Here is a 13818-nt window from a genome sequence, read left to right on the forward strand (position 1 = left end):
TAATAAAGTTTGAAAAACACATACCTACATACAAACACAAGGAGTCAGCGCTACTGAATATCCATCTCTAAGAGCAATGACTCTGGTTCTTGCTTACAAAACAAAGAGGCTAGCAAGTTTCCAGTTCCCGAAATGTTGCAGCAAATTGAGGCTTTCACCACAATGCTCAAGAAAAACGGGACATGAGACCACGAAGGTGCAAGAGAAACAGGTTTATTGATACATCGAGTTCAGCGTGTTCACACACCAAAATCTGAACTGCCTTGGCTCTGACCAGGACGCTACTTTTATGCCGTGTTCCACACTGTGCATTCTCAAGGCGTTTCAATACACGAGACAAACATGACATTTCAAAAAGGAGAAGTTCATTTTGGAATGTTACAAACAAAGAAATACATAGGAAAAATACAAAAAGAGAAGTTCCTATAATGTCTTAAGCTATCGGCCGTTTCACCTCTGTTCTATCTTACACCCACGCCTGGCTTCCTGTGCCCCTCCTTTACAGTCTTGCCACACTGTTCCAGTAAGGTTTGTTGCAACTTAATAAAAATCTATATTAAGTCTATATTGATATTCAAAAACTAGTTAGAGCCTGGGGGCTCATATACCCAGGTGATATGGTCATATTTTGGCCATTTTCTCCCGGCTGCCTCAATATCACAACCACAGTCATAGCTATCCACATTGTGAGCCACACCTGTAGCAAGATATGCTAAACAAGAAAGCTGAAGCAACATGTACACATGAAATTTCTACAATCCTGGGTGATATAGCCTTCTGAAGAGATTTGGATCACTTCTAAGTGTCTAACTTCTAATTAAACATTCATTGGATAGCAGAAATGTATATACAGTTAAAGTATTTATAGCCTATCCATTATCCAGAAGATTTCAGTGCAGGTTGCAATCTACAACAGGGTTTGAATAGTTTAAGAGCCAACTTTTCTAAGCTAGTACTTATAAAATGTATGGAACTCCAGAACTCCAAGCAAAGTATTTTAGCTTTTTTTTATATTATATATGGATTGTGGTTGCAAATTACTTCTTATCCATGTGAGTCTGATGAATTAAATGGTGTACACTTTTTTCTTTGTTAAATAAACAAATGCAATTGTAAAATGTAACTGCAGTCTGAAGACTCAAGGATTCCAGGATGGTAAATGTTGATTATAACAATGAAAAAAATGAAAGAAATGAAGATGTTTGTACACTTCAAATAAAACTGGGTTATGTCCAGTGTTAGGAAAGCTCCCCGTTGGGAGAGCGAGTACATTCAGAGAAGCGTTGTGAGAGTGTTGTTGGAGAACACACAAACCAGCAGAGACACTGCAGTTTAAGTAGGCTTTTACTTTCATGGAAGTAGAGGTATTAGAGTCCATCAAACAGTCCAAGTCATATACAGTTAAGACAGTCAGTCATCAATGTCTTTCAGTTAAGGGATAACACAAATAACATAGTCCAGTATCATATAATCAGTTCAGTACTCAAAGTTAGCTAGCAGTTGCAAAACTTACAATAGCTCACAGCACTTTCTAACAGCCAGCTTCCAAAACACTCAGATCAGATCAGCCCAGCATCTAACAAACAGAGAGATAACAGTCATTCTGGCTCTCTCTTATGGCCGATTGAGGAAAACAGCAACCAATCACATTTTACAGTATGATTTAAAGGAACAGGTATAGTATTGTTACATGATTTATATATTGACAACCCAACCATTAGATTATATTCCTAACAATAGCTCTTGTACAACTGCACACTAAAACATACTTATTGTGTAGAGAGAATACACTATTGTTCTCTGTGTTAACTATGCCATTGTACATAATGCATGAATTACAACAAAAGTACTGTAATATAAAAATACTTGAATTGTCTTCTCTGCAAATTAAAACCTTCTGATGATATTCCCAAATTGCACAGACATTCATTGCATTACATGCAAAAATACTTTCTTTTATAGGAATTCACATGGTTGTACTCTCATTCACAATAACGATACAGATAGTACATGTAGTTCTCAAGTTACGACTCCAATTGAGCCCAACATTTATGTTGCTAACATTTATTTAAGTGAGTTTGCCCTATTTTATGACTTTTCCTGCCATAGATGTTAAGTGAATCGCTGCATTTGTTAAATTAGTAACATGACTGTTAAGTGAAATTGGCTTCCTCATTGACTTTACTTGTGAGAAGGTCCCAAAAGGTGATCACAAGGTTCTGGGACACTACAACTGTAATAAACATGAACCAGCTGCCAAGCATCTGAATTTTGATCATGTGACATGAGATTGCTACAATGGTCATAAGTGTGAAAAATATCTTAAGTCAATGTTTTCAGTGCCATTGTAACTTGGAACAGTCACTAAATGGACTGTTGTAAGTTGTATTTTGTACTAAAACTACTAAAAAGAAAATAAAGATCTTCCAATAGTTAGCAAGACTTGTACTCTTACTTGTTTAAATGAGCATTTTGAAGCTTCAGAAGAAGCAGGTCTGTACAATAACAACTAACCTGCTATCATTAGCTGCTATGCTATTTGCCTAGGACACTGTAAGTCAAATCATGTAACATGACTTGCCTTCCACAATGCAATGCAAGCAAAACCTTATGCAAAAGTTGATCCATAACTTTATTAATAAAATCAGGACTCAATCAGGTAGAGACTCGGATATAGAACTGTATCCACACTGAATGCTTTTGTGGATAATATATGGAAATACTACAACAAAGGGGAATGTAATTCTTTTGGACTTGTTTGATCTCTCAGCAGTTTTAATATCAATGATTACGGCAACCTTCTGGATTATCTATGAAAGTAAGAAAGGAGACACAATTTAAAACTAAGTGGGTGGTTGCAATCAGTAGAGGGGAGGGGAGATCAATTCTTTGGATTTGCAATTGTGGATCCTGATGACACCAGGGTTGACATTCTCCTTCCTCTAGCCACTGGGCAAGATCACCCAATGGTATAAAGTCATATTTGAATCAGTACATAGATGACAATTAATTACATACCTCAATTCTGAGCCATGAAGAAGATGTGGCCAAAGTTCTGTCTTTGATGTTTGGAGGCTATGAGGGTCTGGATGGAAATAAACATTAGACTTCATAAGACTGAATATATTTGTGCGCAGAAGCCTTTCAATGGGAGAATCTCTATCTTTGGATCTGGATAGGGTTATGCTTCCTTGTGCAAAGCTAATTTGTAAGCTGGGGAATCTCTGGGCTCATAGCTCTTATCAAGAAGAACAGGTGGCAGCTGTGGCTAGAAGGGTCTTTACAAAGATCCATCTTGTGCACCAATTTCAGGATCAAGAGACTTTGCTCATTGTCACTCACCTCCTGTTTGGGATAATGAAATATGTTCCACATGGAATTGCCTTTGAAGACTTCCCAGAAATTGCATCAGACTGCAAATGAACAGTTGAACAATTCAACTGCTGTTAGCCAATCTACCCATGTAACATCTGTGCTTCAAGAACTGCACTGATTATGGGTTTATTTCCAAGGGATCTAAAATAAATATATTGAACATTGAGGTTGTCATCCTCAAAGCCCTTCATGACTCAGGATTTGGTTATTGCAGGATCCTCTTCTCCCAATGAACTCTGATCATTGTTGAGAAGCAGAAGAGGGAATTCTCTCCTTCTTCAAACTCTCACAAAAAGTCATCTGCATAAGTCCTGGCACTGGGCCTTCTCAGTACTTACCCAACTTCTTTGGAAGAGAACTCCACCTGATATCAGGCAGGTCTGCTTCTACCAATCTTCCATAATTTTATTGAAATATGGTTTGAAACAGATTTCAACAGCAAGATTTCAAAGACTGAGAGGGTTATCTTAGTTTCTCCTGAAATGCAATTCTGTAACGATTGTTCCTTGGACTAATATTTATTATATTGTGGTATTTATGCTCTTTTGTTTGTTTTTAATTTCATATTATTCTGGATACCAGTAAGCCTCTCTCAGAGTCAGAAATGGCTGGTGAGTCATAAGCATAATAAATAAAATCACAATAAAGTTTAAAAACTATTTATAAGATAATTACCAGGTCAATTTGAAATCAGGGATAAATTACAAACATATTTAGAACAGTTTAGTACTCTAAAATAAAGATAAGATAAAGAATTTTAATTTTGAAAGCTATAGCCTAGAACATTTTTCAAAGACATTTTGTAGAACTTTTGAATTCAATTTTTATGATATATTTCAATCAGCATATGTTCCCCAGAAAAACAGAAGTACAATTATCCAAAAATAAAGTGGTAAGGATAACATATGGATCATAGAATGAATTATGGTTCAAAGAAGTTGCAAGCTAAGTGAGATTAAAAAGAACATGAAATTCTAACTTGGACAGTTTCAGTATGTTTAATAGCAATATAATTTACAGATATCAGCAGTTAAAGATTTTCACAGCTTGGAAATAAATATTATCACCTCTTAATGTCTCTATGTAACCTGTACTTAAAGACACAGTTAAGGAGCTGCCACAAAAATGGTAACTGTGCTTCATTCACTTATATAATTGTTAGTTGCTGAAAACAAAGTGGTTGTCCATGCAGTCACTTGGAGACAACAAGGAAAGCTTTTGAAGCAGCCAGGGGATTCTGGAAAAAGACAGGGCTGCTTTAATTATTTAAAGAGAGGTGCTGCATATGCTCTCCCACGCATTCCTTAGTAACCAGTCTGAAGGATTTGCATAGTCCTTATACAAAGGTTACAGATCATGAAAAAAAAACAAATAATCTCCAAAGAATCTCATAAAAATGAGTAGCCCACATGGTTTTATTACTTACTGTTCACCAACATGCACCCTCATATAAGTTGTGGACCCTCCACAAAAACAACAATTATTTGAAACTTCCTCCCTTGGATAAAATAAGCAGTGGATCTCTATCTCAAACTGACATTTAAAGGAAGGTACTGGAAGTGAAGTAGATGGGTCCTGCCTCTATATTTCATTCTGAGGGTGCTTCACTATGACAAAATAGACTTTATAACTCTCTTAAGAGATTCACATCTTCCTACTAGTGTAATCATTAAGCATTGGCAAGTACTAAGTGAACCAAATGGCATTTTTAACATATATAATACAGTCTCTGTGGATAATCACTAAATTGGTATTGGTATTTATTCGATTTGTAAGCCGCCCTATTCCCCGAAGGGACTCAGGGACAAATATCTAGTGGAGACACTGAAATCAACATACAGCTTCTACTAAAAAAGGAAATTCTAACCTGATTAATAAGAAAAGGAATAAAAAATAAAATTACTCATATCAAAACAAATCTATATACAAATCTATATAGAATGCTGTTTATTTTTATAAGAAACTTAAGGCTGCAAACAGATAGGTGGGTTGCTCCTGGTTCGGCTGAACCAGTAGTGGTATTTTAGTCTGGGTCATAGAATCGGCAGCGACTCAGGCTGGTGACACCCTGAACCAGTTCCCCAGTTGCCACTGCCGTCATGTTGTTTACTACTGCGTGTGCATGCGCAGTTCTCTGTAAATTGTTCTGTGCATGCGAGAAGAACAATTTACATTGAACTAGGCATGCATGAGTGAAACAAACGGGTAGTAAAACCGGGAGCAACCCACCTCTGTGCAAACATATCTCACAAACCTTACTCCTATTTTTCCAACAATCCCCACACTGTGAGATGAATTGGACTAAGAGTGACTGACCTAAAGTCACCTAGCTGACTTCCTCAAGAAATTTAGTGTTCAACAGCCAAAGATGTGGACAGAAAAAATAAACCATGATGAGAAAAGAGTATACTTTTGAGGGCTTTAAACTTTTTAAAAGTAAACCTGTATGAGTCATGATATGACAGAGGCATGTAAAATTATGATGCCATGGAAAAATAATTCCTTTGTTTATTCACATAATTGGAAGCCAAGGTGATATAATCAAGCTTATTGATAACAGACCAAGGGCAGGAAAGATATACTAATCTCCAATCTCTAAGCTATAATCTACCAGCACAAGATATTATAATGGTTAGCAACTTGCAGAACATTAAAATCCCCTTAAAATAATTCAATTATTTCTTGGAACATAAGGCCAATAACTTGTTTGTGGGAGTATGTGGATCTCTGAAGAGTTGTTCTATTTCAATGAGGCTTTGAATGAAGCACCTTGCTTTTCTTTGCCAAACTAGAACAGCTGCTTTGCTGCTTCACAGCAGATTCCATGCCTGTGCCCTGCTTACATGAATGCTTTGTTAATGGAGTGGAGGAGGTCGGGCCCATCTCAACTCTCTGCTTCTCCATGAGGTGGAATGTCCACTCAGACAGATCACAGGAGACATGCAGACAACCTACTGATAGCTAATCAGCAGTACTGCTACCAGATGGAAATAAATTCTGGCCTAGATAATCACATTCACCTTCAAGATTGCGCTAGCACAATCCTAACTCATTATAGTATCTTCTTAGCACAAGTCATTTGATCAAAGCAATGTTCTTAAGACTGAACCAAATTAGACTTTACTGTAATTTATATACTGTGCTGATTTTCCATATACAGGAAAACCATCATTTTTCACTAACCTAGCATTTACATCGTAATTTTGTTTTTCAGCCTAAATGCGAACCATTTTGCACTACAATTCCCACTCATTTATTCTATTGGCCAAATCATCTTGGTTCTTGTACCAGTCACTTCATTTTTAATTTGATTTTTTCTTATATATAACTCTACCAAAATGCCTTTTGGTCTATTCCAAAAATGTCTTTATTTTATTTTACTAAATGACTCTGGGCAACTTACTAGTAAAAGCCAGTATACGCAAAATACAGTTGGACAGAAAAGTAAAACAAAAAACAAAACAAAAAAAAACAAAAAACAGAACAGATCAAACCAACAAGAGGAACCTATATTGTAAACACTTAGGTGGGAGAAATGACAAACAAATGAAGAGTTTGCAATAATTTTTCTCTGGGCAAGGAGAGGACTTGAAGTCATCCATATGTGTTCCAGATGCTTGCTACTGTAAATGGCAACACAATAATTGGCGGAGCTTTAAGCAATGAGGGAATAACTGTCTTGCTGAAACTACATTTGGTGCCCTCAAAAGAGATACTGGGTTCGCATACTTCCTTCTCTAATCACTTCCAAATATTGCTTGTTAACTGCTTTTCAGCTATTAGGAAGCTTTGGATCAACTTGCTTTAGAGCTCCAGATGAGTGTCCTTCAACCCTTATTGAAAGAAGTTTTAAATAGAAGCTTAACGATTAAAAAAGAAATATTTTGGAATGAACAGCAAAAGGGTGATTAGAATCTTGATTTTGGAAAGTTACAAATGGACTGAGGGTCCAGGTGGATTTGAAATAACATTTTGCAATTAATTATAAGAATCCTCCCCATTGGAAAATATTATTGTTTTGAATTCTCTGAAAAACATGATGAGACTTTGAAAGTTGGATACTGAGGTAATTCTTAACTTACAATCATAAATGAGACCAAAACTTCCATCGCTAAGTGTTTAAGTGACTTGTGCCCAGTTTTACCACTTTTGCTGGGGTTACAAGTGAATCACCATGGTTGTTAAGCAAATCTGTCTCCCCCCCCCCCCATTGACGTTGCTTGTTGGAAGTCCTGAAGTCAGAAATGCAGATCACATGACTTCAAGATGCTATAACCATCATACATGCATGCCAGTTACCAAATTTTGATTACGTGATCACATGGATGCTACAAAAGATCGTAAATGTGAGAACCAGTCATAAGTCACTTTTTAAAGCACCATTATTACTTTTAATGTTCTTTAAATGAATGATTGTAAATCAGGAAAACTAGAAGGAATTAAAGATTACAATTAAAAGAGAAGAATACTGAAATGTCACTAATTTGACTAAATGTGACCAATAAAAAAGGAGGTAAAATATTATTAAATTAGACATATTGAAAAATATCTTTGAACAATGACCTCAGAAGTTAATTTTAAGAATGTTTGGTTCTATAGAGAGACTATGACAAGATTGAGACTGTTCTGAAAGTGGATTTTAAAATGATAGGTTACAAGAATTACATAGGAAAAGATGCTATATTGAATATAAAAGGGACGCAGTGGCTCAGTGGCTAAGATGCTGAGCTTGTTGATCTGAAGGTTGGCAATTCAGCAATTCGAATCTCTAGCACCATGTAACAGGGTGAACTCCCATTACTTACCCCAGATTCTGCCAACCTAGAAATTCGAAGGCACATAAAAATGCAAGCACGTAAAAATGCAAGTAGAAAAATAGGGACCACTTTGGTGGGAAGATAACAAAACGCCGTGCGCCTTCAGCGTTTAGTCATGCCGCCCACATGACCATGGAGATGTCTTCAGGCAGCACTGGTTCTTCAGCTTAGAAACAGAGATGAGCACTGCCCCTAGAGCCAGAAACAACTAGCACGCTTGTGTGGGGTAACCTTGAATATATAAATGAAACCAACTGAGCTCTTAATAATTAAAAGGGATATACAAATAACATACCAAGATAGTGACCTAGATAATTTTATCAGATTTACAAAAGGGACTTGTTATCGCTCTGAAGAATGTTGTGATGAGGGACAAAGACAAAAATGAAAAGAAATCAAATTCTAGACTATTACTTGAACAGTAATAGATGAAGATTGTTAATAGTAAAAGGGAAGAATGATGAAGTTGGTTTATTTGATCAAGGTTAAAATAGATATATTATGTTTAGTAAACTTTAATGGACTTTTGCTGATCAGGACTGAACAAGGAGGTTTCAAGGATTTGTTCATAGATAAAAAGGTGACATGGGAAGAATACATCATTTGTTGTATTTTAAGTGACTAATTACTAAAATTATTTATACATTTCTTTATTTTTCTCTGCTTAATTTTTATTTTTCCTTTTTTATTATTGTTTTCTGAAAATTATTTTTATTCTAATTGTTTATTTCATATTAGTTATCTTTTAAAATATAAAAAATAAAAATGTAAAATTTTGATCAATTATACCACTGTGAACAATCAATATCTTGATGCTATGAAGTACATTTTCTAAAAGTGCAATCGTGATAAACTGTTAGCATGCAAACTTGAGAATGTTTGAACTCCTTTAAATGCCAATTCCTTCTTTGTCTTTAATTATTTTTATTTCTTGTTTTATTTTATAATCTGTCTTGTCAGGGGTCGGTTTCTCAGCAACTGATCATGAACTGAATACATAGCAAGCAGTGTTAGTGGAAGGAATGCAGAGATGACCTGGTCCAGCTCCCTTGCTACCCCTAGGTATGCTGATTTCATACCAGTACTATCAATCAAGTGTCAATTTACAGCTCTTCTTTTTACCTTAATGAATTTTTAACAGCGAGGAAAAAAAGGGAGAGGATGCAGTGGGGAAAACATTTAAATGGAAGATTATAATTTCTTGATGTCCACCCATACAATTTCACAACTATGATATAATTATTGCAGCATAAACATTTGGTCTAAAAGTAGATTATTCATAGATTGCTTTGTACAATCCACAAACAGGGATATGATAAATATTATATGTTTAACTCTTTCTGTGAAGGTGGCCTTTCTCAGTCCAGAAATTCTGAAATGCACTTAGCAACTATGCAAAAACTCACCAGAAAAACACAATTAGTTTAAACTGCCTGATAAATTAATGTATGTCTCTGAATCAATGTATGAATGTTTCTGAAGATTCCTGTCCTACACAAACTACACATTTTAAATTTCTTAGGGCATGCTGAAAAAAAGTAAAGTCTATAACAGTCTTAAGTTACTTTCAACCTTTCCAGGATCAGTAATAAAAATTAATAAACATCGTAATACAATACATGCTCACATGCATCACTGTCTTTCACAGATCAGTCACAGTGAAGTGATTCATGAGCAAACGATGAAGAAATATCTAATAAGTAAGAAAACATTTATCAACAATATTTAATATTTTGGAATATATGTAACATATAGTTGTCCAAGGATATAAAGCAATTGAACTATCAAACGGTCAGTTTTCTCCTCTCTCTCTAATAGATCAGTGCTATGTGGCATTAAGGTTTGCTTAGCAGGAGTCAAGAGAGCTAAACTAATGTCATGAACTCAAGAATTAAGTTTTACAATTGCCCTTATATTCTATTTAATAAACTTTGAAACAGGGAAACTGTACAACTTCATGTCCATTTCAGCTCAAGTAAACTTTGGCACATTTTAAATTAATTAATGGTTGTGTGCATAGGTCCTTCTATGCTGAGCCAAAATACAAGGAAACCAAACCCAATAACATTGGGTGTCTGGGACAAAGAAGGAAATAGAGCATTTTACTAGCATTCTCCCCCCCCCCCAAAAAAAACATCTGCTTACAATGAACTAACTCATCCTTCTACTAGATTCCATAGGACAAGTCCTGAATACTGACTTTTTTGGCTATATGACACAAAAGAAGAAAATAAAGATTTGAAATAGCCAATTAATACATGTTACTGATAAATGTTACTGATAAATGTTACTGATAAATGTTCCAGGTTCTTCAAACAGTTTAACATAAAAGTATAACTTTTAAGACAGCATTTTCCCCCTAAGAAATTGCAGGTAAATAAGCAAAACAAATAGTATTCTGAAGAAGATTTTATTTGTAGATACCACCATAGACAACTTAGAATTGATAGATTCACTGAAACACCTTCCTAGACTATGTACCTATAGTTGGCCATTTTCTTCTCCCAGACTATCTTTTTAACCACCTGTCATTCCCAGAAAATAAAGCACCTTAAATAGTATCATACCAACTATTAGAAAATTTGTTCCTGTTCTCAAGGTTAATTGCTTTTCTCACTCATTTATAACTAGACTCTACACAGAGGTTCAAACCATCCACTCCCATGCAAAGAGGACAGAATTGCAATTGTAGAAAACTATTTCACAACCTGTTCCACCTAATTCATTCAATCAAGGTACCTTCACAAACTGTTTGGCTAATTGGAACTGCATCTCTGAAACACCTTTTCAGTTACCAGTCAAAGTATTCAGCAAAACTACAGTAGTTGGAATCTCTGACACACAAGGTCAGAGACTGAGACCGATTTGCTAGTTATCTTCTTTTCAATCTGTGGCCAAGGCAGTTTCATCATCCAATAAAATTACACGGTGCGGTTATCTGAGCTTTTACCACCCACTTAAAAACAATACGCTACTTAATCCCTAAACACAGCCTCTCACCTGATAATATGAAACCACTTTATAATCACGATCGCAAAGCGTTCACCCGTTTTAATTAAAAACAGCCCATTCCAAGTCTCCGCTTTAAACCTCCCTGAAGATAAGTTAACTTTTCATGCCTTCCTAAACTACACCTTTTGTGGCAATTTACTCTAAGTCCAATTCCCTTTCAAAAACCGTTCAGCTTTAGAAAGATCCCATATCTCTCTGAGTTGGCGGGCCTTCAAGTGGAAAAGAGGTCTCACTTTTTAAACACCACACCAATGCTTCCCGCACTCGGAAAGACAGCCCACTCCGTTCAAGGAGACTCGCTCCCGACTTAAGAGCACAGAACCGGAACCCCAAACAAAAAATCTACCCGGTCCTCAGGTGAAATCCATTTAGCAAGTACCTACAGTGTCGCCACACTTCAGGTTACCTTTCTTCTAATTCCTGCTTCCCTCGCATTAGCACTACCGCCCTAAGCCCCCACCCCTCTTTTGCACTTTCTTTCGCAAGGGAGTCTTCGGATCGGAGGGAGGGGATCGGGAGACACAATTAAAAGGAAGCCAAAGCAAGCAGCCAGCATACTCACTTACCAGTTGCATGCCACAGATAAAGATCAGCGTGCACCTGCCGCTGCAGTAACCCATGGTTTCCCCGAGCCCTCGCAGCAGCCCCGCAGTCCCACGCAGAGCCCAGCCGTATCCAATCAGATGGTGGGAGAGGCTAAGCGAGCCTGGGCAGGATTCAAGGGGCTCCTATCTGCCGCCGCCGCCATTGCGTCCCGGGAAGGGGCGGACATCAGGATCGCCTTAGCAGAAGCAGCAGCAGCAACCGCCGCGCCAACAATCGCCTTCGGCGCCCTCCCGCCCCTCGTGCAAAGCGGCGCGGGCGGAAATGGTGTCCCGGCATCCAGCAAGCACGGCGGCGTCTCCCAAAGGCATCCGACGGCCTTTGCAAGTTTGTTCGCCAGCCGGGCTCAGCTCTTGATCCATCCAGCCATTCGGGCAGGTGGGAAGGAGAGAAGCAAGCGAGCTCAGCCCCTTCTGTAGTCTGACACACACTCTCTCTCTCCCGCGCTGGTTCTTTTCTCACGCCCCGCTTAAACAGAATCCTTCCACCCCTCCTTGTTTTGTTTCGCCTCAAGACAACAGCAAGCCCAAGCCTCTTGTCGGCGCTCGGTCGGGGCTCCTCTTCGCCTCGGTCCCGCCGTTCAATGGCAACGCGGCTATTCCCAATGCAGCACAGCAACAGAAGGAGGAGGAGGAGAAGGGAGCTGGCTGTTGCTCAGAAGCATGACAGGCGCTGTCTCTCAATGTTTGCAAGGCAACGGCAGCCGCCGCCGCTCCCTACTCAGTTTGAAGCACGCGGGGCGGCGTGGAGGGAGGCTGAAAGGAAAGGTGGGGGGAGAGGATAGGAGGAAGACCTCCCGATCCCCTTATGACCTTAGCTCTGCCCTAGACTTCGAGAACATCTTCCTTCTCACGCGCGCACCCAGCCTTTCGCCTCGCTCCCCCCACCTTTTTCTTCTTCTTCTCTTTTCTGAAATGGCACCTCGGCGTTCGCGTCCACCCCCGCCTGCGTCGCGGCGCAAACCGTGAAGTTGAGAAGACTGTAAGCGGTGCTTTTTGAGCGGGATTACACAACACAAGGACCTCGAGGGAGATGTAGGAGAGAAAGGGAGAGTCGCCCCCGGACAGCGGCTTCTTTGACCGCTTCCCTTCAGAAGGAAATGAGGGGCGGCCTCGGTTGGCGGAAGGAAGGGTCCCCGGGCGCCGCCACCTGCCTGCTATCTCCCAGAAGCCCGCCAGGGAGCTTGGCTGGCTTCGCTTCTGCTACCTTCCTCCCCAACTGAGGAAGCGGCGGGGGCTGTGTCTCTGGAAGTGGACACCGGCTCAGGCGAGCGGCGCGGCACTCTCTACTGCCGGCTGCTGGGCCTTTGTTGCCGAGGCAAGCTCAGGTAAAGGAAAGCAAGGCAGGCGTGCCCGTCCCCTTCTTGATTAGCGGCCACCTCGGCCCGTGAAAGACAGAAAGAGGTTGCTAAGTGTGGTTGCTTGCTCTTTATATTCCGCTTCTCATCCACCCCGCTGGATTTCTTTATCCATTCCTATCGACTGATTTTAAAAGAGTTACATTCAAGTTTTCTTTAAGACTTGAGTCTACATACTACTGAAACTCTCTATAATCTAACTGGGTGAAACAAGGCATCACAATTTTTGAACCAAGGTACCTCAAATGGGAGAATTTGCAAAATATCTCCAAAATGACTCACAAACAAAAAAACAATCTCCAAAATGACTCCCAGGGGAATGAAATTGGGGTAGTTGTACTAGCAGGGATTCAAGGGAGGGATGGAGAGACGTTGTGAGTATTGTGATCTAGTGATTCTCATTTTTAATGTTCTGGGACACTTTCCCAGCCACTCTCACAATCCCTCCCTCCCTTAGTCCCCACACAGCAGTGCTTGCTGAGAAGGGAAGGGGGAGAGAAAGAAACCTCCATCAACCCTTTCTAGATTGTGCGTACACACAGATACACACCTCCACTTGTGTGTCACCCACATGCCCTACCTGACTCACACCTTGAAATGGGAAGATAGGTTCATGTTATTGCAATTTATTTCATTTCAACTATAGAAACAACA

At 39.0% G+C, this 13818-nt stretch overlaps 1 protein-coding gene across 5 annotated transcripts in view; it reads right to left on the bottom strand.

Annotated features, from left to right (window-relative positions):
* NKAIN2 (sodium/potassium transporting ATPase interacting 2) overlaps positions 1–12595 on the bottom strand; it is a 595332-nt gene extending 582737 nt beyond the window's left edge. For 2 of the 5 annotated variants that reach the window (XM_087718534.1, XM_014064022.2), the window contains exon 1: positions 11771–12588. In XM_087718534.1, coding sequence (XP_087574660.1) covers positions 11771–11824 — 54 coding nt within the window. In that variant the 5' untranslated portion in view covers positions 11825–12588. Of the gene's footprint in view, positions 1–11770 lie in introns of all 5 variants that reach the window. The other 3 variants (XM_087718532.1, XM_087718533.1, XM_087718535.1) reach the window with 3 other exon arrangements.
* Positions 12596–13818: the final 1223 nt, after the last annotated feature.

Source organism: Thamnophis sirtalis, unplaced genomic scaffold, assembly GCF_051295495.1.
Source record: "Thamnophis sirtalis isolate CommonGarterSnake01/CBP01778 unplaced genomic scaffold, rThaSir2_p1.2 scaffold_6, whole genome shotgun sequence".
NCBI lineage: Eukaryota > Metazoa > Chordata > Lepidosauria > Squamata > Natricidae > Thamnophis > Thamnophis sirtalis.